This window comes from Hemitrygon akajei, chromosome 1, assembly GCF_048418815.1.
Source record: "Hemitrygon akajei chromosome 1, sHemAka1.3, whole genome shotgun sequence".
Taxonomy (NCBI): Eukaryota; Metazoa; Chordata; class Chondrichthyes; order Myliobatiformes; family Dasyatidae; genus Hemitrygon; species Hemitrygon akajei.
This window is the reverse complement of record NC_133124.1, coordinates 37,257,088-37,281,117: the sequence shown is the minus strand read 5'-3', so window position 1 is coordinate 37,281,117 and position 24,030 is coordinate 37,257,088. Positions and strand designations below refer to the sequence as shown.

The 24,030-nt window shown below is 41.6% G+C and overlaps 2 protein-coding genes across 5 annotated transcripts in view; both read left to right on the top strand.

Moving 5' to 3' along the window:
* The first annotated feature begins 997 nt into the window (after positions 1–997).
* Positions 998–2,306, top strand: rrs1 (ribosome biogenesis regulator 1 homolog). The gene has a single exon (XM_073041422.1). The coding sequence runs from the start codon at positions 1,045–1,047 to the stop codon at positions 2,047–2,049; it is 1,005 nt and encodes a 334-aa protein (XP_072897523.1). The 5' UTR covers positions 998–1,044; the 3' UTR covers positions 2,050–2,306.
* Positions 2,307–6,564: 4,258 nt separating this feature from the next.
* The window catches only part of adhfe1 (alcohol dehydrogenase iron containing 1), a 30,970-nt gene continuing 13,504 nt past the window's right edge, over positions 6,565–24,030 (top strand). For 2 of the 4 annotated variants that reach the window (XM_073041409.1, XM_073041384.1), the window contains exons 1-6: positions 6,831–6,941; positions 13,378–13,415; positions 15,698–15,741; positions 15,890–15,943; positions 18,776–18,930; positions 23,569–23,765. In XM_073041409.1, coding sequence (XP_072897510.1) covers positions 6,889–6,941; positions 13,378–13,415; positions 15,698–15,741; positions 15,890–15,943; positions 18,776–18,930; positions 23,569–23,765 — 541 coding nt within the window. In that variant the 5' untranslated portion in view covers positions 6,831–6,888. Of the gene's footprint in view, positions 6,677–6,830; positions 6,942–13,377; positions 13,416–15,697; positions 15,742–15,855; positions 15,944–18,775; positions 18,931–23,568; positions 23,766–24,030 lie in introns of those variants that run through there. The other 2 variants (XM_073041394.1, XM_073041399.1) reach the window with 2 other exon arrangements.

Sequence of the window (24,030 nt, the reverse complement as noted above, 5' to 3'; positions counted from 1 at the left end):
TCTCCTCGATTCTTTGCTCCGGATTACAGCAAAGGAAGGTGAGATATGGGTTGCCCACATTCCATTCCGATCCTTCACAAGAATACCCTCGGCGGAGTCATAGAACACTACAGCACAGAAACAGGCCCTTCGGCCCATCTACTCCGTGCCGAACTATTAATTTGCAACACGAGTGAATCTGCAGATGCTGGAAATAAATAAAAAAAACACAAAATGCTGGCAGAACTCAGCAGGCCAGACAGCATCTATGGGAGGAGGTAATAACGACGTTTCGGGCTGAAACCCTTCATCAGGAGTCTTAATTATTAATTATTAAGTATTAATTTGTCTAGTTCCATCGACTTGCACCTGGACCATATACAAATCTCTATACCCTTCCATCCATATACCTATCGAAATTTCTCTTAAATGTTCAAAATAGAACGCATCCACCCTTTTGCTCACAGCTCTTTTCACCCTCTGAGTTCCACATCCCCCACCCCAACCCCTTCTTCCGTTCCCTCCCCCCCCCCCCCCCCCACCCCCCGTCCACTCTCCTCTCCTATCAGATTCCTTCTTCTCCAGCCCTTTATCTCTCCCATCTACCTGGCTTCACCTATCACCTTCTAGCTAGTTCTCCTTACTCTCCCACCACTTTTTAATTCTGGCATCTGCTCCCTTCCTTTCCTTTCCTGAAGAAGGGTCTCGTCCCGAAGCGAATATTTCCCTGGATGCTGCCTGACCTGCTGAGCTCCTCCAGCATTCTGGGAGTATTACTCTAGCTTTCCAGCTTAACCTATTACATCTAGTTCTAGATGTTAGTCGCAAGAACACCTTCGAAGACCTGATTATAATTCGCTTTTAACGCAATAATTTGAATTCAGCGAGAACGCTCCGAGAACGTTTCACTCGGCAGAACTGTCAACACTTCCAGTGACCTTTTCCTGTTCATGCTCCCATTGGTCAATCGGAAGGAGCATTGGGCCAATGAGAGACGGGAGGAAACACGCAAGCGGAAGCAATCGTTTCACCCGTGCAGGCTCGCCTTGTGTAGCGTGGGTGAGGATGGCGACGGTGGTGGAGGATGTTCTGGCGGACGTGGAGCGGGCCGAGGCCGAGTGCCTCAAGAGTATCAGCGTCGAGAAGGAGCTGGAGCTCGAGTTCGATCTGGGGAACCTGGCGGCTTTCGATGTGAACGCCCCAAACGTCCGCGACTTCCGACTCCACCCCGAGCAGTTCCTGCGCTCCCTGGCCCGCGACAACACGCAGCTGCTGGTCAACGCCGTCTGGAAGTTGCCCACCGAGCGGGTACAGGACGTGACCGTGGCCAAGCTGCCCCCGGGCACCACGCGTATCCCCCGCGAGAAAGCTGTGCCCAAGCCCCGGCCGCGCACCCGCTGGGAGGAGTTCGCCAGACTCAAGGGCATCCGAAAGAAGAAGAAAACTAACTTGGTCTGGGACGAGGAGAAGAAAGATTGGCGGCGGCGCTGGGGTTACAAGAGAGTCAACGATGAAACCAAAGACTGGGTCATTGAGGTGCCTGAGACAGCAGATCCCAATGAAGATCAGTTTGCAAAACGTGCCACAGCTAAAAAAGAGAGAGTGGCGAAGAACGAACTGAATAGGCTGCGTAATATCGCAAGATCTCAGAAGATTACAGTACCGACCATGGGACTCGTCCCAACCGGTCAGCCCGGTAAGAGTGACCTAAGCAAAGCCATTCACGTGGCGAGGACCTCCACAGCTTCAGTTGGCAAGTTTCAAGATAAATTACCCAAGGAAAAGGAGTTGAAGAATAAAGCCAAGAGGAGGAAATTCCAGCCCCTGATTGGAGATTTTTCTGCAGAGAAACAGAGCCAACTAGAACTTTTAAAAATTATGGCCAGCAAGAAACCAAAACTAGACCTCACAAAAGCTGTAAATAAGCAGCTTCGTGAAGATGAGCAGGAGCAGGCAGCAAAACGAAAGAGAGTAGGGTCAAAAGGCAGAAAAGGACATAAAAACCATCATCGAAAAGATGGAAAACACCAACATCGAAAATCTGCCAGTAAGAGAGGAAGGGGTAAATGAACATTGTGAATGGAACGCTTGGTATTGTACTTTCTGACTTAAAGTAAACTGCAGTCTTGCTATGGAAATATCTAGTCCATAACATGACAGCTTTAATATGGTTAATATTTAAAATAAGCTGAACTATAGTTTTTATTTGGTGAGAACAATGAATTTAAAGTACTAAATAAGTCACAATTTTAGCTAAAGAAGCAGCTAAGTGGTTTTATATTGTATTAAACAAAAACAAAGTTTGAATAAAATGTCCTTCCCCACCAGTATTTGTTGTGCTCATTCTACTTCAAAATGACCAAAAGTACCAAGGTGAGTGTTGTTCAAAATGTCACTTACTTTATTTATTGTGACATCGTGCGGATTAGGGCCTTAGAGCGACACTGCCCAGCAGATTTAATCCTAGCTTAATCATGGGACAATTTACAATGACCTATTAACCTAGCAACCACTACGTCTTTAGACTGTGAGAGGAAACCCCTGCGGTCACGGGGAGAACGTACAAACTCGTTAGAAGCAGCAACGGGAATTGAACCCTGGTCCCTGTGTGATTTGCTAACTGGTTTTGCTCTCAAGTTGATTACTTGAATGATTGTAAATAAAACTTCAAGATCTGATATAGATAAAAATGCAAATATGCCTTTCCTATTTCTTAATGGTTTCCAGATATTATCTGGTCTTGTTTATATGCTTGACTCAAAATCATCCTAGAATGCATAGATAACTACTGGCTTCTTTATTTAAAACTAATCTTAAATACCTCCCTTCCCCCCCACCCCTGTCCCGTGCATCTACTGGGCATAATATAATTGCCTTTCCCAGCACACAAGGTGGCACTTTCAAGGCTACTCCTCCATCATGTCTAAAAATAATATGCCTTCATTTGTTCCTAATGAAACTGACATAGTGGCCCAATGTTTGCTGATAATGACCTTCAGATTCATTGTCATGGATTTATCAAATTGACTTTTGAACACTTGCATAAAGAAAGATGTACTGAGTTTCTGCAAAATCATGGAATGTGCTATTACTTAGAAACCAGCACTTCTATCTCCTTACTATTGGTAAACTACATTGTAATCATCATTGATCTTCCTCTACCAACTCTGCTGGGGAAGATTTGGCACAGCGAAGTGAGCTACTGCTGATAGCTTCAGTGACCTGGGTTCAGTCTTGACCCTTAGTGCTGCCTCTGGAGTGTGTACATTGCCCGTGACCAGGTGGGTCTCCTCCAAGTACTCTAGTTTCTTCTCACATACAAATTGGTAGATCAATTGGTCATTGTAAACTGTCTCTTGTATGCAGGCAAATTTAAATCTAGAGGGAGTAGAGTGGATTCATGTGAAAGGTTGGCCTGTGTAGTCTTTTTCTTAGACTTCATTTAGCTTTTTAATTAATTCACAGGGTTTTGGCACTTAAGGTAAGATCAGCATTAAATATCTCCGCTGCCTCAAGCAAAGTTGTTTCAGAGCCAACCACATTACATCTCCCATCACTTCTAGGTTAGAGATCTAGGCACAGAGATGGCCTTCGGCCCACCTCGTCTGCCAAACTATTCTACCTCATTCCATCAACCTGGACTTGCACCATAGCCCTGCACAACCCTCCCACCCATCCAAACCTCTCAAATGTTAAAATTGAACCTGTGTCCCCCACTTCCTCTGACAACTCGTTCCACACCACCCCCTCAGAGTGGAAAAAGCTCTGCCTCATGTTCTGCTTAAACATTGCACGTGTAACCTATACCCTTTAGTTAGGTTTAGTAAGACTCACCCAATCTCAGTGGTAAAAGCCTGCTTGCATTTACAGTATATCCCTCATAATTTTGTATGTCTATCAAATCTTCTATGCTCTAGGGAATAAATTCCTAACTTTTTCTCCCTTTCCCTATAACTCAGGTCTAAGCTATACCCTTGTACATTTTCTCTGTAGTCTTTCAATTTTATTGATACTTTTTTTGTAGATAGGTGACCTAACTGCACACAATTCTCCAAATTAGGCCTCACCAATGTGTTAGACAATTTCAACATCATATCCTAACTCTACTCAATACTTCAATTTTGAAGGCCAGTGGATCAAAAGGTCTTATCTATCAGTGACACCTCTTTCAGGGAACTATGGATCCCTTTGTTCTACTACACTATTGTTCACTGTGTAAGTTCTACCCTGGTGTGTCCTTCCATAGTGCAACACCTCATATTTGCATTAAATTCCATCTGCAGGTCAAACAGCAAATTTCCTTATTCGTGAACCAGTCGGATTTTTTACATGTAATTTTAAATAAGAGGTTCCTCGCCGGCATTGATAAATATACATCCCAGAATCGATGCAAATATCTGGATTGCTAGTTCAATGCTAGTTATGTAGAATATAAAACAGGAACAGTCTATGAAATCTGCTGAACACCATGTCAAGTTAAACTAAATTTCTGCCTGCACAGAATCTGTACCCCACTATTCCTTCACGTTCAAGTGCCTAAAAGCCCTTTAAACACCTCTATTGTATCTGCCACTTCCTCTGGCAGCACATTGCAGATACCTATCAACCTGTAAAAAGAGAACAACTTGCACATCCTCTTTAAACTTTTCCCATCTCACCTTAAATGCAGACCTTTTAGTATTTGACATTTCTACCCTGAGAAATGGGTTCTGACTGTACAAGATCCCTCCATACCTCAGTCCTGCTTGTATACTTTTCCTTTAGATTTGACCTCCCAAGTGCAACATCTCACACCAGTACACATTAAACTCCCATCTGCATTTCTCTGCCCAAGTTTGTAAAAAAAAAATCCATATTCTGCTTTATCTTCTCATAACCTGTCCACAAATCCATTGATCTTTTTGTCATCTGCAAACTTACTAATCCACCATTTACACTTCATCTAAGTAATCGTGCGGCATGGTCGTGTAGTGGTTAGCATAACACTATGACAGTACCAGCAACCCAGGTTCAATTTCTGCCACCGTCAGTAAGGAATCTACATTTTCACCTTGACTGTGTAGGTTTCCTTAGTAGGTTAATTAGTTACATGGGTGCAAATGGGCAGCGTGGCACATTGGGCCGGAAAGACCTGTTACTGTGCTGTATCTCTAAATAAATACATCGTATATATCACAAACAACAGGAGTACCAGCATTGATCCCTGCAGAACACCACTGGTCAGGGATCCAACCAGATTAACAGCCTTCCACCACTACCCTCTGCCTTCCGAGACCAAGCTAATTCTGAATCCAAACTACCAAATCATCTTGGATCCCATGCATCTTCACCTTTAGGATCACCTTATCATAAGAGAACTTGTCAAATTCCGTACTAAAGTCCATGTAAGTAACTTCCACTGTCCTACCCTCATCAATCACCTGTGTCACTTCCTCAAAAAAAAAGCTCATTCCTTACACACAGTCATGCTGACTGTCCCTAATCAGGCCATGCTTTTCTAAATATGCATAAATCCTCTTCCCTGAGGATCCTCACCGATAGTTTCCTTACCATTCACTGGCCTTTGATTTCTTGAAATGTACTGTGAAAGCTTAAATTTCACTACTTCAACAAGTTAGGAACTATAAAAAATTAGAAGATATTGACAATCGTCTTGAATGCCCCAATAAAAATGAAGATTTGGAGGACACAATCATCGATAGTGTTGTAGGAAAGCAGTCCATTATCTATACGAGGTATCTAAGCTGATTTTGTTCATTTGCAGTCAAAGGAACACTGCAACATACAGGTACAGTGGATGAATTCATCTGTTGATAACAATTAGGAACTATTACGTAGATTTATACTATAGTAGTATTGATAGTGTTCTAATTTGCCGTGTCATTTAAATACATAATTTGTTACTCAGTTAAATGCTAGTTTGTATTTTTTATACCTTTTTAATTATTTCCATGGAACTTCAGCCAATTGGTCCCAAATGTATTGGTTCCAATGTATCCCAATTAAGCAAAATCCTCTTCTTATTTTGCTTCTCCTATCAGATTACATTCATAAGTCTGGCTGTTTACGTTCTGCAGTTGTGGACACTCTACACTTTAAAAAAAAGAAATATTTCTCTTTTCCACTGATGCTAACGAATTTCTTGCAAATATTTAATTTCAGAGCTTGAGAAATTGCCTTATTTCCTTTATATTTTAAACAGTCACTACTGTTACACAGGTAAACGTAATAATCGAATAAGAATGTTTGCCTGGTCATCGGGTAAACTCTCCCTCGTCCTCAAACATCATAATGAAACCCTTTACTTCCAATTCAAAATATAGTAACTAACACAAAATGTTGGAGGAACTACATAGATGTTGCCAGGCCTGAGCTGTTCCAGCATCTTGTGTGCGTTCTTTCAGCATCTGCAGATTTTCTCTTGTTCAAAATATACTAACGCGCATGCTATGATTCTCCAGTCCTGTACTGGGTTATTCTACATCTGACCCTTACGTACTGTATTCAGAATCACAATTTGTTCAAAGTAAGTGAGAAGACGCTATTTTCCTGCAAGTTAATTAGTAACCAGAGGGCACAAACTGAGCATAATGAATTTTTCTCTTTTACTGTAGCAGTCGCTATGATCCTAAACGTTACTCGAAAAAACTGAATTTCCTGAAGAGCTTAAGGGAAGATAACCAGACTGGGGTTAATGGTAATTCTTTTAAGAACTGGCATTGGTACAAAGGGCCGAATGGCCTCTTTCGACACTAACACTTTTTTTCTTTTGTATTTACTTGCAATATTGTTGCTAGATTTACAATATATCAATCAGTAGAATATAGTTCAATCAATATAATACAGTTGAGTTGACGTATCGAAGTGTGGGATGTCTTAACCCTCGGCAACTCGCACAACTCGCTAATCATGGCGGCTCGGGAGAGGGTTGTTCATCTGTTGAGGCAGCTGCAAAGGGCATCGTAAGTGACAGTCTCTTGCCGCTGCCGCCCGGGCCACTGGGTTGCTTGGCTAGCGCCAGCTGAACTCCCCGGGGCCGGAGTGAATCGGGAATCTGGCCGTCTGGAGACGGGGTCGGGGTCGGGACCGAGCGCGGGCCGCGGCCGCGGCAGAGCCGGTTATCGGCGGCTTGCGCGGTTTCGCTCCGCTGCCCCCGGCCAGCCAGGGCGCTGAGGTTGAGCCAGATTTCTGGTCGTGCGGGCCTCCGGACTCTTATGGCATCAGTACAACCAGATGAAATTTATAAAAATGTCACTCTTCAGTTCGAACCACAACACCTGCAAACTTTTTTCCCCCAGTTTGCTGACACCGAGAGTCTGGGCTGCTGCTGGGTAATGGGAGAGGCAGCTACGGCGCCGCCGCCGCGCAAACCCTGCAGTTTGATCCGCTATAACGCCACCGGCAACCTCACAAATTTAGAGACAAAAGAGAACAAATGCTGAAATATTTAGCAGGTTGGGCTGCACTTGTGCAGGCAGAATTACTGAATGCCTCGGGACGTTGCTCTGTCGTCAGAACAACAATATGTTCTAATAAAACAGGAAATGATTTCCCGTTGATGCTAGATGTTGTTGATTTCAACAATTGTATCTGCAATTCATTCAGCTACAAGCACAATATCAATGTTAGGCAATTTAGTAACAACCTGACACTTAGTGGGCAGCTGAAGCATATTGTACTTGATCTATAATTGTATATACAGGTCTAGTCATTTTGAAACAAGACCCCTATGCATAGAGTTACTAGAAGCTGGTCATATTGCAAGGTGTCTTCCATCCATCTTCATTGACCTTCTTCAGCATAACCTATATTTTACATTTTGTCTCGTTTTATATTCATCTATTTTCTTTATTTCAAGTATTCCTTGTGATAATGAGTTCCATATTCTCATCTCTCTCAGTAAAACAGTTTCTTGAGAATTGACATATTAATTTGGCAGTGATTATCTTGTACTTATAATCCTGATATTGGACAGTTCCCAATCTCCCATAGAGTCCTTTTTAGACTCTTGTTAGGTTATCCATTAGTCTCCTCATTTCCAGTGAAAAGAACTAAACCAGTTCAACCTTTTAAAGTCCTTTTTGTATCTTCAATGCTTTTGCATTTTTTTAATCATTGTCACATGATTATGAGTGTTAAAGGTTACAGCAGAATGGATTGGGAGGAATTAATAAATCAGTGATGATTGAATAGCAGTGAGACTCAATGGGCTGAATGGCCTAATTCTCCTATGTCTAGTGGTCCCTTTTGCAATATCGAAAACAGGACCATGTGCAGCAATTTAAGAAGGATTTAATCAAGGAATATAATGTGTCTTCTCTGATGTTCTGTTCTGTCCTTCTAAAAGTGAACTCCAGAAGTGAAGAGTACATGACCTGCATTGTTATGGAATTATTAGTTTGAATTGCTGCTTCAAGTAATGTATGTGACTGTAGATCCCTTGCTGTCTCTGTTGTCTTTAGATTCCTATTATCTAGGAATATAGAGGTTTATTCTTTCTAACTACATGTAACGGCATTATTCTTATTTGTATTGAAATTAATTTGCCAAACAGTCTCATTCTGCAAGATTATTAATGTCATAGTTTTCCAAAGTATTAACTCTTAGCATCTACAAATTTTGAAATTATAAATGATAAAATCCAATTGTGCTAGCACCAATCACTGCAGAATATCCTTATCAATATTTGATGGTTTGAGTAACAGTACTTAACCTTACTCTGTTTTGCAGTCGATTTGCAATGTCTTGTCTTCTGATTGTATACATGCTAACTTATTCTCATAAGGCTAAGTAGCAGTGTCTTACTGAAGACCTATAATGGCAGTGACGACTATGTTTCCAGACATATTTATTTGGTCTAATGTATTTGTGGTATCCTAAGGATATGAGAGAAGATATATGTATGCATGTCTTTCTATCCTTGGCTATTCACACTGTTCCTCCTTCAAGAAATTCAAAAGATTGGTCAGGCATTACTTTTCCTTAGATCACACTGTAGAACAGCAGCAACAGATGTCCGTCCCAGTCTCGTCAATTCTGCCGTTGAAATTTAAACAGTAAAAACTGATTACTGTTTCATGGCGATGAACTTTTAATAAAGCCCCAACATTCCTTTCAATTCTATTGAGGGATTATCCAGTGAAAATGTTAACGCTGTTCCTTATCCTGCCATGCTTTTCAATTATTTGTTTTAATTTCCTATTTCCAGGGTGTGTAGCATTTTATTTTTGAAGCGATGATCTGTTGGTTACTCGGTTTTAATTTTGTACTAATATAGTGAACAGAAGCCACATTACTGATGGACTAAAATCACAGAGCAGTGGACTTTTGAAATTTTGTTTGTCGGATATGAACTTTTAAGTTCGTTTGATTGAATTGTTACGCAGCGCTTTGAGGTAGAGCAAGGGTAAAACAATAACACTGCAGTAACAGCAACAGAGAAAGTGCAGATAAACAGTAACCTTCCCAATTATTGGGAAGGTTATTATAATTTTACTGAGCTAGTAATCAAACTCTGCTGTAAAATTTCTGTTGTAAATATAAACATTTGTCTTTTTTTTTCCCCTGTTAAGTACTATAGAAATGGCAACTTGTACCTAACACATAAGAAAAAAGCTGCCTGCAATTTGAAGTGGAGGCAGTCTGAATTCAACCAGAAATTAGAATGGGTATCCTTCAAGGACAATAGACAATAGGTGCAGGAGTAGGCCAATTGGTCCTTCGAGCCAGCACTGCCATTCAATGTGATCATGGCTGATCCCCTGACTCCGCTATCTTTAAGAGCTCTATCTAACTCTTTCTTGAAAGCATCCAGAGAATTGGCCTCCACTGCCTTCTGAGACAGAGCATTCCATAGATCCACAACTCTCTGGGTGAAAAAGTTTTTCCTCAATTCTGTTCTAAATGGCCTACCCCTTATTCTTAAATTGTGGCCTCTGGTTCTGGACTCTCCCAACATCAGGAACATGTTTCCTGCCTCCAGCATGTCCAATCCCTTAATAATCTTATATGTTTCAATCAGATCCCCTCTCATCCTTCTAAATTCCAGTGTATACAAGCCCAGTCGCTCCAATCTTTCAACATATGACAGTCCCACCATCCCGGGAATCAACCTCGTGAACCTACGCTGCACTCCCTCAATAGCAAGAATGTCTTTCCTCAAATTTGGAGACCAAAACTGAACACAATACTCCAGGTGTGGTCTCACCAGGGCCCTGTACAACTGCAGAAGGACCTCTTTGCTCCTATACTCAACTCCCCTTGTTATGAAGGCCAACATGCCATTAGCTTTCCTCACTGCCTGTTGTACCTACATGCTTACTTTCAGTGACTGATGAACAAGGACACCTAGATCTCGTTGTACTTCCCCTTTTCCTAACTTGACACCATTCAGATAGTAATCTGCCTTCCTGTTCTTGCCATCAAAGTGGATAACCTAACATTTATCCACATTAAACTGCATCTGCCATGCATCTGCCCACTCATCCAAACTGTCCAAGTCACCCTGCATTCTCCTAACATCCTGCTCATATTTCACACTGCCACCTAGCTTTGTGTCATCTGCAAATTTGCTAATGTTACTTTTAATCCCTTCATCTAAATCATTAATGTACATTGTAAATAGCTGCGGTCCCAGCACTGAGCCTTGCGGTGCCCCACTAGTCACTGCCTGCCATTCTGAAAAGGACCCGTTAATCCCTACTCTTTGTTTCCTGTCTGCCAACCAATTTTCTATCCATGTTAGTACCCTACCCCCAATACCATGTGCTCTAATTTCTCCTATGTGAGACCTTATCAAAGGCTTTCTGAAAATCCAGGTACACTACATCCACTGGCTCTCCCTTGTCCATTTTCATAGTTACACCCTCAAAAAATTCCAGAAGATTAGTCAAGCATGATTTCCCCTTCGTAAATCCATGCTGACTCGGACTGATCCTGTTACTGCTATCCAAATGTGCCATTATTACATCTTTTATAATTGACTCTAGCATCTTCCCCACCACTGATGTCAGGCTAACTGGTCTATAATTCCCCGTTTTCTCTCTCCCTCCTTTCTTAAAAAGTGGGATAACATTAGCTATCCTCCAATCCTCAGGAACTGATCCTGAATCTATAGAACATTGGAAAATGATTACCAATGCATCCACGATTTCTAGAGCCACCTCCTTAAGTCCCCTGGGATGCAGACCATCAGGCCCTGGGGATTTATCAGCCTTCAGTCCCATTAGTCTACCCAACACCATTTTCTGCCTAATGTGAATATCCTTCAGTTCCTCCGTTACCCTAGGTCCTCTGGCCACTATTACATCTGGGAGATTGTGTCTTCCCTAATGAAGACAGATCCAAAGTACCTGTTCAGCTCATCTGCCATTTCCTTGTTCCCCATAATAAATTCACCTGTTTCTGCCTTCAAGGGCCCAACTTTGGTCTTAACTAATTTTTTCCTCTTCACATACCTAAAGAAGCTTTTACTATCCTCCTTTATATTCTTGGCTAGCTTACCTTCGTACCTCATCTTTTCTCCCCATATTGCTTTTTTAGTAATCTTCTGTTGCTCTTTAAAAGTTTCCCAATCCTCTGGCTTCCCGCTCATCTTTGCTATGTTATACTTCTCTTTTATTTTTATACTGTCCTTGACTTCCCTTGTCAGCTACGGTCGCTCCTTACTCACCTTAAAATCTTTCTTCCTCTTTGGAATGAACTGATCCTGTACCTTCTGTGTTATTCCCAGAAATACCTGCCATTGTTGTTCCACTGTCATCCCTGCTAGGGTATCCTTCCAGTCAACTTTGGCTAGTTCCTCCCTCATGGTTCCATAGTCCCCTTTGTTCAACTGTAATAATGACACTTCCAATTTTCCCTTCTCCCTTTCAAATTGTAGATTAAAAGTTATCATATTATCGTCTACCTCCTAATGGCTCCTTTACCTCGAGTTCCCTTATCTGGTTCATTACACAACACTAGATTCAGAATTGCCTTCTCCCTGGTAGGCTCCAGTACAAGCTGCTCTAAGAATCCATCTCAGAGGCACTCCACAAACTCCCTTTCTTGGGGAGAAACCAAATTGATTTTCCCAGTCTACCTGCATGTTGAAATCCCCTATTACAACTGTAGCATTACCTTTGCGACATGCTGATTTTAGCTCTTGATTCAACTTGCACCCTATAACTCCCATTAGGGTCTTTTTGCCCTTACAATTTCACAGTTCTATCCATACTGACTCTACATCTCCTGATTCTATGTCACCCCTCGCAAGGGACTGAATTTCATTCCTCACCAGCAGAGCCACCCCACCCCCTCTGCCCACCTGTCTGTCCTTTCAATAGGACTTATACCCTTGAATATTTATTTCCCAGTAAACTTTAGAAACATAGAACATAGAAAACCTACAGCAATATACAGGCCCTTCAGCCCACAATGCTGTGCCAAACATGTGCTTACTTTAGAAATTACTTAGGGTCACCCATAGCCCTCTATTTTTCTAAGCTCCATGTACCTGTCCAGGAGTCTCTTAAAAGTGTCTATCTTATCTGCCTCCACCACCATCGCCGGTAGCCCGTTCCGCGCACTCACCACTCTCTGCGTAAAAAACTTACTCCTGACATCTCCTATGTACCTACTTCCAAGCACCTTAAAACTGTCCTTTTGTGTCAGCCATTTCAGCCCTGGGAAAAAGCCTCTGACTACCCACACGATCAATGCCTCTCATCATCTTATACACCTCTATCAGGTCATCTCTCATCCTACGTTGCTCCAAGGAGAAAAGGCCAAGTTCACTCAACCTATTCTCATAAGGCATGCTCGCCAATCCAGGCAACATCCTTGTAATTCTCCTCTGCACCCGTTCTATAGTTTTCACATCCTTCCTGTATTGAGGTGACCAGAACTGAGCACAGTACTCCAAGTGGGGTCTGACCAGGGTCCTAAATAGCTGTAACAATTACCTCTCGGCTTTTGAATTCAATCCCACAGTTGATGAAGGCCAATGCACCATATGCCTTCTTAACCACGCAGTCAACCTGCACAGCAGCTTTGAGTGTCCTATGGTCTCGGACCACAAGATCCCTCTGATCCTCTACACTGCCAAGAATCTTACCATTAACACTGTATTCTGCCATCACATTTGACCTACCAAAATGAACCACCTCACACTTATCTGGGTAGAACTTTACCCTGTATTTACAAGTTTGGTGTAAATACACACCTCAAAATACTTTATAATAACACAGAAGTTGAAATACAGCCTGTTGTCTTGTACCAATATACTGTAGATTAAGTTTAAAAACACCAGTTTGGACATTTTAATGCAAGACTATTGAGAAACAAATATTTAATGCAAGTTTATTTGAATGCTTTTTAAAGCAACATGGTTTGAATATTTTTTTCTTATTTCACCAGATGTCGATGTCCTGCTCACTCTCAGACCTACTCACAAGGTAAAACTGTGTTACAAGGCTATTACTAGTTTTTAGGAAAGGAAGTTGATGCCTAGCATCATCAAAGCTGGGCAAATGTAGATCTTTTCTCTATCTTAGACCATTAGATACAGGAGCAGAATTAAGCCATTTGGCTCATCGAGTCTGCTCCTCCATTCAATAATGACTGATCCTTTTTTCCCCTCCTCAGCCCCACTCCCCGGCCTTTTCCCTGTAACCTTGAATGTCATGGCCAATCAAGAACCTTTCAATCTCTGCCTTAAAAAAAACCCAATGACCTGGCCTCCACAGATGCCTGTGGTAACAAATTTCACAAATTCACCACCTTCTGGCTAAAGAAATTTCTCTGTATCTCTGTTTTAAATGGACACCCCTCTATCCTGAGGCTGTGCCCTCTTGTCCTAAACTCCCCCACCATGGGAAACATCCTTTCACACATCTACTGTCTAGTCCTTTCAGCATTCAAAAGGTTTCAATGAGATCCCCCTCATCCTTCTCAATTGCAGTGAATACAGCCCCAGAGCCATCAAGTATTGCTCATATGATAACCTTTTCATTCTCTTGAATCATCCTTGTGAACCTCCTCTGGACCCTCTCCAATGCTAGCACATCTTCTCTTAGATAAGGACCCCAAAATTGTTCACAATACTAAAGGTGAGGCCTCAGCTGTGCCTTATAAAGCCCCAGCATCATATCCCTGCTCTTATATTCTAGACCTCTTAAAATAAATACGAACATTGCATTTGCCGTCTTCACCACTGACTCAACCTACAAATTAACATTTAGGGTGTTCTGCACCAGGACTCACAAGTCCCTTTGTATCTCAGATTTTTGGATTTTCTCCCCGTTTAGAAAATAGTCTATTCATTTAAATTCTTCTACCAAAGTGCATGACCATGCATTTTCCAATATTGTATTTCATTTGGCACTTTCTTGCCTAGTCTCATAATCTGTCTGTCCTTCTGTAATCTTCCTGTTTCCTCAACACTACCTGCCTTTCCATCAATCTTCGTATCATCTGCAAACTTGGCAACAAAGCCATCTATTCCATCATCTAAATCATTGATATACAGCATAAAAAGAAGTGGTCCCAACACCGACCCCTGCAGAACACCATTAGTCACTGGCAGGCAACCAGAAAAGGATCCTTTTATTCCCACTTGCTGCCTCCTACCAATCAGCCAATGCTCTAACCATGTTAGTAACTTTCCTGTAATACCATGGGCTCTTAACTTGGTAAGCAGCATAATGTGTAGCACCTTTTCAAAGACCTTCTGAAAGTCCAAATATACAACCACTACATCCCCTTTATCTATCCTACTTGTAATCTCCTCAAAGAATTCAACAGGTTTGTCAGGCAAGATTTTTCCTTAAGGAAACCATGCTGACTTTGTCCTACCTCTACCTGTGTCACCAATACACCGTAACCTCATCCTTAACAATTGACTCCAACATCTTCCCAGCCAATGAGGTCAGGCTAACTGGTCTATAATTTCTGTTTTGCTGCCTTCCTCCTATCTTAAAGAGTGGAGTGACATATGTAATTTTCCAGTCCTCTGGCACCATGCCAGTGTCCAATGATTTTTGAAAGATCATTACTAATGTCTCCACAATCTCTAATGCTACCTCTTTCAGAACCCTGGGATGCAGCTCATCTGGTCCGGTAGACTTATGTACCTTTATGTCTTTCAGCTTTTTGAGCACCTTCTCTTTTGTCACAGTAACTGCACTCACTTCTCTTCCCTCACACCCTTCAACAGCTGGCACAGTGCTAGTGTCTTCCATAGTGAAGACTGATGCAAAATACTCATTTAGGTCATCTGTCATCTCCTTGGCTCCTGTTATTTTACTTTTTAATGGTTTTATATGATTTAAAAAAACATGAAATTGATCTCTCAGAAGAGAAGAGGACACAGTACTGGATTACTAAACTATGTGAAGAATTTAGGCCCAGAAGTTTACAATACTTGATAGATTTGAGATAACAATGATATAAGCAGTTTTTTGTGTGAATTAATGAACATGGATTTCTATTCTGAAATTTTCCAGTGATTTAGCGGCGTGTAATACATGTAATAATGGAAATGTCTAAGCTCTGCACAGGAGTTGGTGGTTGCTCTTTGTAAATGGAAACAGCACACACGTGACAAGTTAATATTTACATCATAATTGCAGAAACATTCTGCGCAAACATCACAAATTTGTTGAAACCGAGAAGTTTCCATTTTTACGGTAGAATGATTGGAAGCTATGAGCTTACTACTGATGTTTCTGTGTTCCAGCACCGGGACACGTTACAACCAGAGCAACAGACTACGCTTTTGAGGTACAAATAATTCACCGAATGTCCCGTGATTTTTTTTACAACTTTTATTCGCTTGATCAGTAATAATGCAGAGAAAATCTGTCACAATATGGTAATATATTTTCTTTCCCCAAGCTGTCAATCTCTGTACATCTTGGTTCTATTTTAGATGGCTTGTTCAAACATCCGATATGGAGAAGGAGTGACAAACGAAGTCGGTATGGTAAGGGACTGACTATTGAATTTAATCAGAAGCCTTCATTAAGACAAACTTCATTGAGTAAGTTTGAACAATAATTTATCACTCACCTGCAACAATTCTGGACGTTCAGTGCATCAGAATCGGAATCTGGTACATCTAATGTCAGAGAAATATATACAATATACATCCTGAAATCCTTTTTCACTGCCATATGTAATGACACTTCTTGTTTTTGGGGCAGCAGTAAAAATGTAATACATAATAATAGGAAGAAGTTGTGATTTACAATGAGTATATAAAATAGTTAAATAGTAGTGCAAAAATAGAAACAAAAAAGTAGTGAGGTAGTGTTCATGGGTTCAATGTCCATTCAGAAATTGGATGGCAGATGGGAAGAAGCTATTCCTGAATTGTTGAATATGTGCCTTCTGGTTTTTATACCTCCTAACTGGGGTAGCAATGAGAACAAGGCCTGAGTGATGGGGTCCTTAATGATGGACGCCTTCTTTATGAGGCATCGCTCCTTGAACGTGATCTGGATACTACAGAGGCTGGTGCCAATGATAGAGCTGACTAAGTTTACAACTCTCTGCAGCTTATTTCAATCCTGTGCTGTAGCCTCCCCCACCCCACCACCCCACCATACCAGACGTGATGCAGCCAGTTAGAATGGTCTCCATGGTACATCTGTAGACATTTGCAAATGTCTTTGGTGACAAACCAAATTTCTTCAAGTTCCTAATGAAATATAGCTGTTGTGCTTTTTTGTAGCTGTATTAATTTGTTGGGTCCAGGTTAGCTCCTCAGAAACCCAAGCACATTGAAATTGCTCACTCTTCACTTCTGATCCCTCTATGAGAACTGGTATATGTTCGCTTGTCTTACCTTTCCTGAAGTCCATAATCAGTTCTTTGGTCTTACTGACATTAAGTGCAAGGTTGTTGCTGCAACATGACTCAACTACCTGATAAAGCTCCCTCCTGTACGCCCTCTCATCACCATCTGAAATTCTGCCAACAATAGATGTATCATCAGCAAACTTATAGATGGTATTTGACCTATGCCTAGCCACACAGTCATAGGTGTAGAGAGAGTAGAGCAGTGGGCTAGGCACACACCCCTGAGGTGCACCAGTGTTGATTGTCAGCAAGAATTGTCTAAGGATATGTCTGTGTTGTTTATTTTTTTTCACATGCATCACTTTTCTGTACAGCACTATTGAAGGCAGATATCAATAGAGTCATAGGCATATTGTGGGAAAAGAAAATCCATTCAGTAACTTGGTATGTAAACTATGATTGGAAGCCCACAGCAGATGAGTTAACATCTGTGGAAAGAGAGACAATTATGGGTCACAGAAATTCTTTGGTTCTTTTTAATAACTATCTTCCATCATGCTACCCATATTACTGACTTATTTGTCAACAAAAATCAGTGATTGATGTTTGATGTTCCAGATGTAATTGCAATGATGCATTATTGAATGCAGGTGACGTCCTTGATCCAGCTCCATCATTCTGGTAAGGTGGCCTCTCTGGAACCAAGCGAAGGTGTAATTGTTCATCCTTTACATCTTGCAAGGCACCACTGGATAATAAGAACATCAAGTACTGCAGGTCTGCCCATCAGCGAGTTGCTTGATGGTGGTGGAGATGGACTTGTTCAGTACATGTTGCCTGCTACAGTCACCTGGGGAAGAAGGGGTCAGAGGGGGTGCGTGGAGGCAGTGCGCAGTCCAACAAACAGTGCAAGTGATTGTCTTGACATTTTTCTTGTGATTGCAAGACCCTGTGGGCATTGGTAATATAGGATACTGCAAGTCCACTTCATTGGAGAGACCGATGGTGCGGGAGCTGAGTGGCCTCGGTTGTCACACAGACAAGGCTCTTATGCCATGAGGTCGCCTGTTGCAGATGCCTAGGGGAGGAGACACCTGAGGCGGTGTGGCATGGCCAAGTTGGAAACTGGCCTCCAGAGTTCCCTTGGTGGAAAACGAACTGTATTGCGTCTGTCTGTGGCTGCAGTAGCGCATGATAAAAACTGCTGCATGCTTGTTCTTGCAGAAATGGAGCTCCAGGACAACATCCCATGCACCACCAATGTACGCTGAAGGACTTGGGCATTTTCTCAAGACCCTGTGTTTTACCGCTATCATAATTGCACGTGTTATATGTGCCTTGTGCTGTGTGTGGCTGTTGGTATTGTGTTTTGCACCTTGGCCCGGGAGGAACACTGTTTCGTTTGGTGCTATTCACATATAGGGTTAATGACAATTAAGCTTGAATTTGAACTTCATCATTCACACTCAACACCTCCAAATTCTATGTCTAAAGTAAAAAATGATTGAGATGGTGACACATTAGGTTGCCTACAGAGCTTTGTCTATGCAATTCCACTCCAACTCTGTCCACATCCCTATAAGGAAAGAACATTAGTTTTTAAGAAAGGAAAATAAATGGAACTGCAGATACTAGGATCTGAAACAAAGACAAAAATGCTGGAAGAACTCAGGTGGTCAGGCAGAAAATGTGAAAGAAGGAAACTGAAACAGTAAGTGGAGTTTTTCCACCACTTTTACATTTGATTTAATGTTGGTCCCAACATTATAGAGAATATACTTATGCATCCAATGAGACTGACATTGATCTGCTAGATATGTTTTCTTTAAGCACATTCGCTTGAACTGAATCATGTAACTATAAGGATGGTAGAATGTAAACCGAATAGTCTTTTCTGACTAGCATTACAAGGAGGGTAAAATTTAAACAAAATCATTAGTTGTTCACTACTAATTGTTGAATGTTTCTCTGAGTTTTTCATCTAAAAATAAATCAGATTCTGGTATTCCAATAGGACCTTCAGAATATTGGGGCCAAGAAAGTTTGCGTAATGACAGACAAAAATCTGGCTAAGCTTCCTCCTGTCAAGGCTGTCCTGGATTCATTAGTTAAGAATGGAGTAAACTTTCAAGTGTTTGACAAGGTCAGAGTGGAGCCAACTGATTTAAGGTAAGCTACACTTCATTTCAATGAAAGTTTAAGGAACAAAGTTTTAATAGAGCTATTGTTGGTGATATCATTAACATTGCTGTTACACTAAGAATTTAAAAACAAAGTAGAAATTGAATCACATATCACTGCAATATTGTGCCTTGGATGTTTCAAATTTAATGAAAATAAATTACAGAGGAAAACCTGGATCATTGCAGATGTGAATGTTTAGGCCTTTTGGGACCTTGGGGGTGGAGATCAGCTGAGGTGGATGCACAGTGATCAAACAATTATAGGGAGGGTTGTGGAAAGAGATCAGGTCTCAGAAGCATTTGAGGGTGATATGATAGGGTCCATTGAGGACTGAATAGGAACTGTTGGAGAATCAGTCCAAACAGAGGGTCATGAATGAAACTGGTTGCATGGCCTGGTCCTGCGGGTGGAGGTGTGGTCGGTTGCAGAAAGGTAGCAATATAGCACTCTATTCAGTGGCAAAAGGCAGAAGGTTGCATTCCACAGCATGATCCTTGTTCACAATTCACTTCTTGGAATCAAAGATAACGTTTCTGAATTTACACTCAGTGCTGACCTGGATGGTATACTCAATATTGAGGCCTACAACAATTTATATCAATATACCTGCAGAATGGACATAACATTATAAAATAAATTTCAACACAGAAAAACAGGAGGAATTAGGTTTTGGCAAGAAAAATAAGGAGGCCACATAAAACTTGGGAAATTATACTAATTGGCTGGGAGAGCATTAATCTAGAAAAGAAACACACAAATCATTAAAACTAGCGACAATTAAAAGTAAAGAAACTAAATACAAAATACAAGGTTTATCTACAGATGCTCAGTATTGAAAAGCAGAAATGTTATGTTAAGCTTGTGACAAACCTTGGTTAGACTAAACTTGGGATTACCTTGTTTAGTTCTAGCTGCCATTTATGAAAAGAGCATGCTACTAGAGAAGATTAGGGGTGAGAAAGTCGCAGTAAGGCAGGGAAAGTCTGAGGTAGTTTTAGCGAACTGAGACCACCAGAAACACTCCTGCTTACTACACACGAGGTAGGCTGGGTTGATGGCAGCAGTGTGTTCTCAAGGCAAACAAGTGAGGCCTTTGCATTTCCCATGGCAGGGAGTTTAGGACAACAGGGCACAAGTTCAGGATTGAAGGACATCCATTTAGAACAGAGATGCAGAGAAATTACTTTAGTTAGAGGGTGATAAATCTGTGGAATTTGTTGCGACGAGCGGCTGTGGAGACCAAGTCATTGAGTGCATTTAAGGCAGAGCTAGATAGGTTCTTGATTAGCCAGGACATCAAAGGGGATGGGCAGGGGAGTGGGAATGACTGGAAGAATTGGATCAGCCCATGATTTACTGGCAGGGCAGATTTGATGGGCCGAATGGCCTACTTCTGCTCCTATATCTTATGGTAGTGAGACTTTTCAAAAAGGGTCTCCTAAGGCATAGTATCCCTTTACACAAAAGGGGGTGCTGGAGACAGATGAGATAAGGATAATGGAAAGATGTGAGCCATACCCAACAACTAAGGCTTTACTAACTTCCAAATATCATCAACTGTGCGCTTAAAGTTTCGATTGACTTCAGCACCTCTTTTATGAATGGTGATTCCTTGTGAGTAAGGAATTCAAATATACACAATTAACAATGATCAATATCGGTATCTGATAAGCCAATTATGTTTAAAAGCATTTTTCTGTTCAGATTTCAGAACAGTGTCGGTGACTGGGTCCCATGCTGTTCTCCTTGTGCACAAGTAAAATAAAAGGAATGCATGCATCACAAGAGCGCGTGTGTTCTGAGCCCAATTATTTAAATATCTGGGATATAAATTGGTATCAGATTCAGGTTTAGTATCACCCAGCACACGGCATGAAATTTGTTAACTTTGCGCCAGCAGTACAGTGCAGTTCATGATAATATACAAAAAACTGTTCAGATTTCTGTATCTCCTTCCTGAAGGTAACAGTGAGAAGAGGGCATGTCCTGGTGGTGAGGGGCCTTAATGATGGATGCTGCCTTTTTGAGGCATTGCTTCTTGAAGATGTCTTGGTTACTACAGAGGCTGGTGCCCGTGATGGAGCTGGCTAATTTTTCAACTCTCTGCAACTTACTTCGATCCTGCGCGGTAGCCCCTCACCCCCCGCAAGGCAGCCAGTCAGAATGCTCTCCACACTACATCTGTAGAAATTTTTGAGTGTTTTGGGTAACATTCCAAATCTCCTCAAGCTCCTAATGAAATATAGCCACTGTCTTGCCTTCTTTACAGCTACATTGATATACTGGGACCTGGTTAGGTCCTTCGAGATATTAACACCAACGAAATTGACATTGCGAACTCTCTCCACTTCTGCTCCCCCTATAAGGACTGGTGTGTGTTACCTCACCTTGCCCTTTCTGAAGACCACAATCAGCTCTTTGGTCTTACTGATGTTGAGTGCCAGGTTGTTGCTGCAACACCACTCCACTAGTTGGTATATCTCGCTCCTGTACACTCTCTCGTCACCATCTGAGATTCTGCCATCAATGGTTACATTATCAGCAGATTTATAGATGTGTTTGAGCTGTGTGTAACCACACAATTATAGGTGTAGAGAAAGTAGACAGTGAGCTGAGCACACGTCTCTGAGGTGTGCCAGTGTTTACTGTCAGTGAGGAGGAGATATTAATACCAATCCACACAGATTGTTGTCTTCTGATTAGGAAGTTGAGGATCCCATTGTAGAGGGAGGTACAGAGGCCCAGGTTATATAACCATATAACAATTACAGCATGGAAACAGGCCATCTCGGCCCTTCTAGTCTGTGCCGAATGCTTACTCTCACCTAGTCCCACCGACCTGCACTCAGCCCATAACCCTCCATTCCTTTCCTGTCCATATACCTATCCAATTTTTTTTTTTTTAAATTTTTTAAGCTACAGGTTCTGTAGCTTTCAATGAGGACTGTAGGAATGATAGTGTTAAACGCTGAGCTATAGTCAATAAACAGTGTCCTGACATAAGTATTTGTATTGTCCAGGTGATCTAAGGCCATGTGGAGAGCCATTGATACCACACCCACTGTGGATTTATTATGATGATAGGTAAATTGCAATGGGTCCAGGACCTTGATGAGACAGGAATTGATTCTAGCCATGACCAATGTCTCAAAGCACTTTCTTACTGTAGATGTCAATGCTACAGGACAATATTCATTAAGGCAGCTCACACTGTTCTTCTTGGGCACTGGTATAATTGTTGCCTGCTTGAAGCAGGTGGGAACTGTAGCCCAATGAGAGATTGAAAATGCCTTTGAACACCCCGCCAGCTGGTTGTCACAAGTTTTCAGAGCCTTACCAGGTACTCCATCAGGGCTTGTCACCTTACAAGGGTTCACCCTCCTGAACGACAGCCTGACGTTGGCCTCCAAGTCTGAGATCACAGGGTCACCATGTGCTGTAGGGATCCTCATAGATACAGTTTTATTCTCTCTTTCAAAGTGAGCATGAAAGGCATTGAGCTCATCTGGGAGTGAAGTATCACTGTAATTCATGCTGTTAGGTTTCGTTTTATAGAAAATAATGGCCTGCAAACCCTGCCAGAGTTGATGTGCATCCAATGAGAAATTGAGGACCATGTGAACATTATGAATTACGATCAGGAGTAGGTTATTTGGTCCCTCAAGCCTGCTCACTTCCGCTCTGCATCCCCCTCCGTCCACAATAACCTCCCCACCACCTTGTTTATCAATAATCTATGTATCTCTGTCTTAAAATATTCAGAAGACTCTCTTACACTGGCTTTTGAAGAAGCCAACTTCAAAAATGCATGGCTCTCCAAGAGGAAAAAAAATCATCACATTTAGTATGATTTCCATTACATCTTATCTACCTCTTAATTTAAAGAATGTGCAATGAATTGGGTGAGACAACAGATAGAAGGTGAGGGTAGATAAGTCAATGAGAAAGTAGAGGTAGATGAGAAAGCAGGTAAGAAAAGTTGAGTGGGGCATAAAGGGCAGCTTGGACTAGATAACTTTAACGTGTCGACTTTTCTACCTGGCTTATCTCTGCTTTCAGTGACTGTTCCACCCTTGGCAGTTGGAATCCTTTATAAATCATAATCTTAAGCCTAAGCATATGATTGTAGAGCAAATTCCAAATGATATACAGAAACTTAAATGTACTGTAATCTTGCCTTAACAAGATAATACCAGCTTTTCAGTTAGTAACACTTGAGGCAGAGTAGAAAATGAAGGAAGCATTGAAGATAACTTTTTTCCTTCATACATGTTTTCAAATTCTTTTCTGCAGGAAGACATACCAGATTTCAAAGGCAGTGACATTGTTCCAGTAAGCCGGCCCCTTCACCAGTCCCAAGGATGGGTTGCTTCCTCTCCAGTTGTGTGGGTTCCAGGGTGGTTGATAAAGCCCCTGGGGGACTGGGCCATTAGCAGGCTTCATCTGCTACTCACTGTTGTGGCAGAGTCTGCAGGTCCCCATTGACCTCATTGACCACCTGAGAACCCACAGAGCTGGAAAGAAATCAAATAATTCCTGATCCCGAAGGATCTTAGTAGGAGGTGGATATTTTATGTTTTTTTGACAATGTAGTCGTTTTATAATGTTTTATGATGTCATTAGCTTCAAGGAAGCAATAACATTTGCGAGACAAGGACAATTTGATGCATATGTTGCTGTTGGAGGCGGGTCTGTGATGGACACATGTAAAGTGGCTAACCTGTACAGCTGCAGCCCTGATGCAGAACTCTTTGACTATGTCAATGCACCAATAGGAAAGGGAAAACCCATCACCGTTAACCTCCATCCTTTGATAGCAGGTGAGCTCATGATAGAGTGCGTTTGGATTAGCAACTGTCTAAATGATATAGAAATGGCATTCACAAACTTATTGTCAGTGTGATAGGACTGTGTAATTATTTGTGATATTAAGTGTAACTTTGGTTTCAATCTCTGAAAAGGCTCAGAAACAAAAACTGGTGTTCCTAGTGTAACTATGATAGGACAGCTTGATCACTTGTAACAGATGAACATCATTTAAGATGCCATTATTCGAAAAGTGCTCATGTTTTATGCACAACTGGT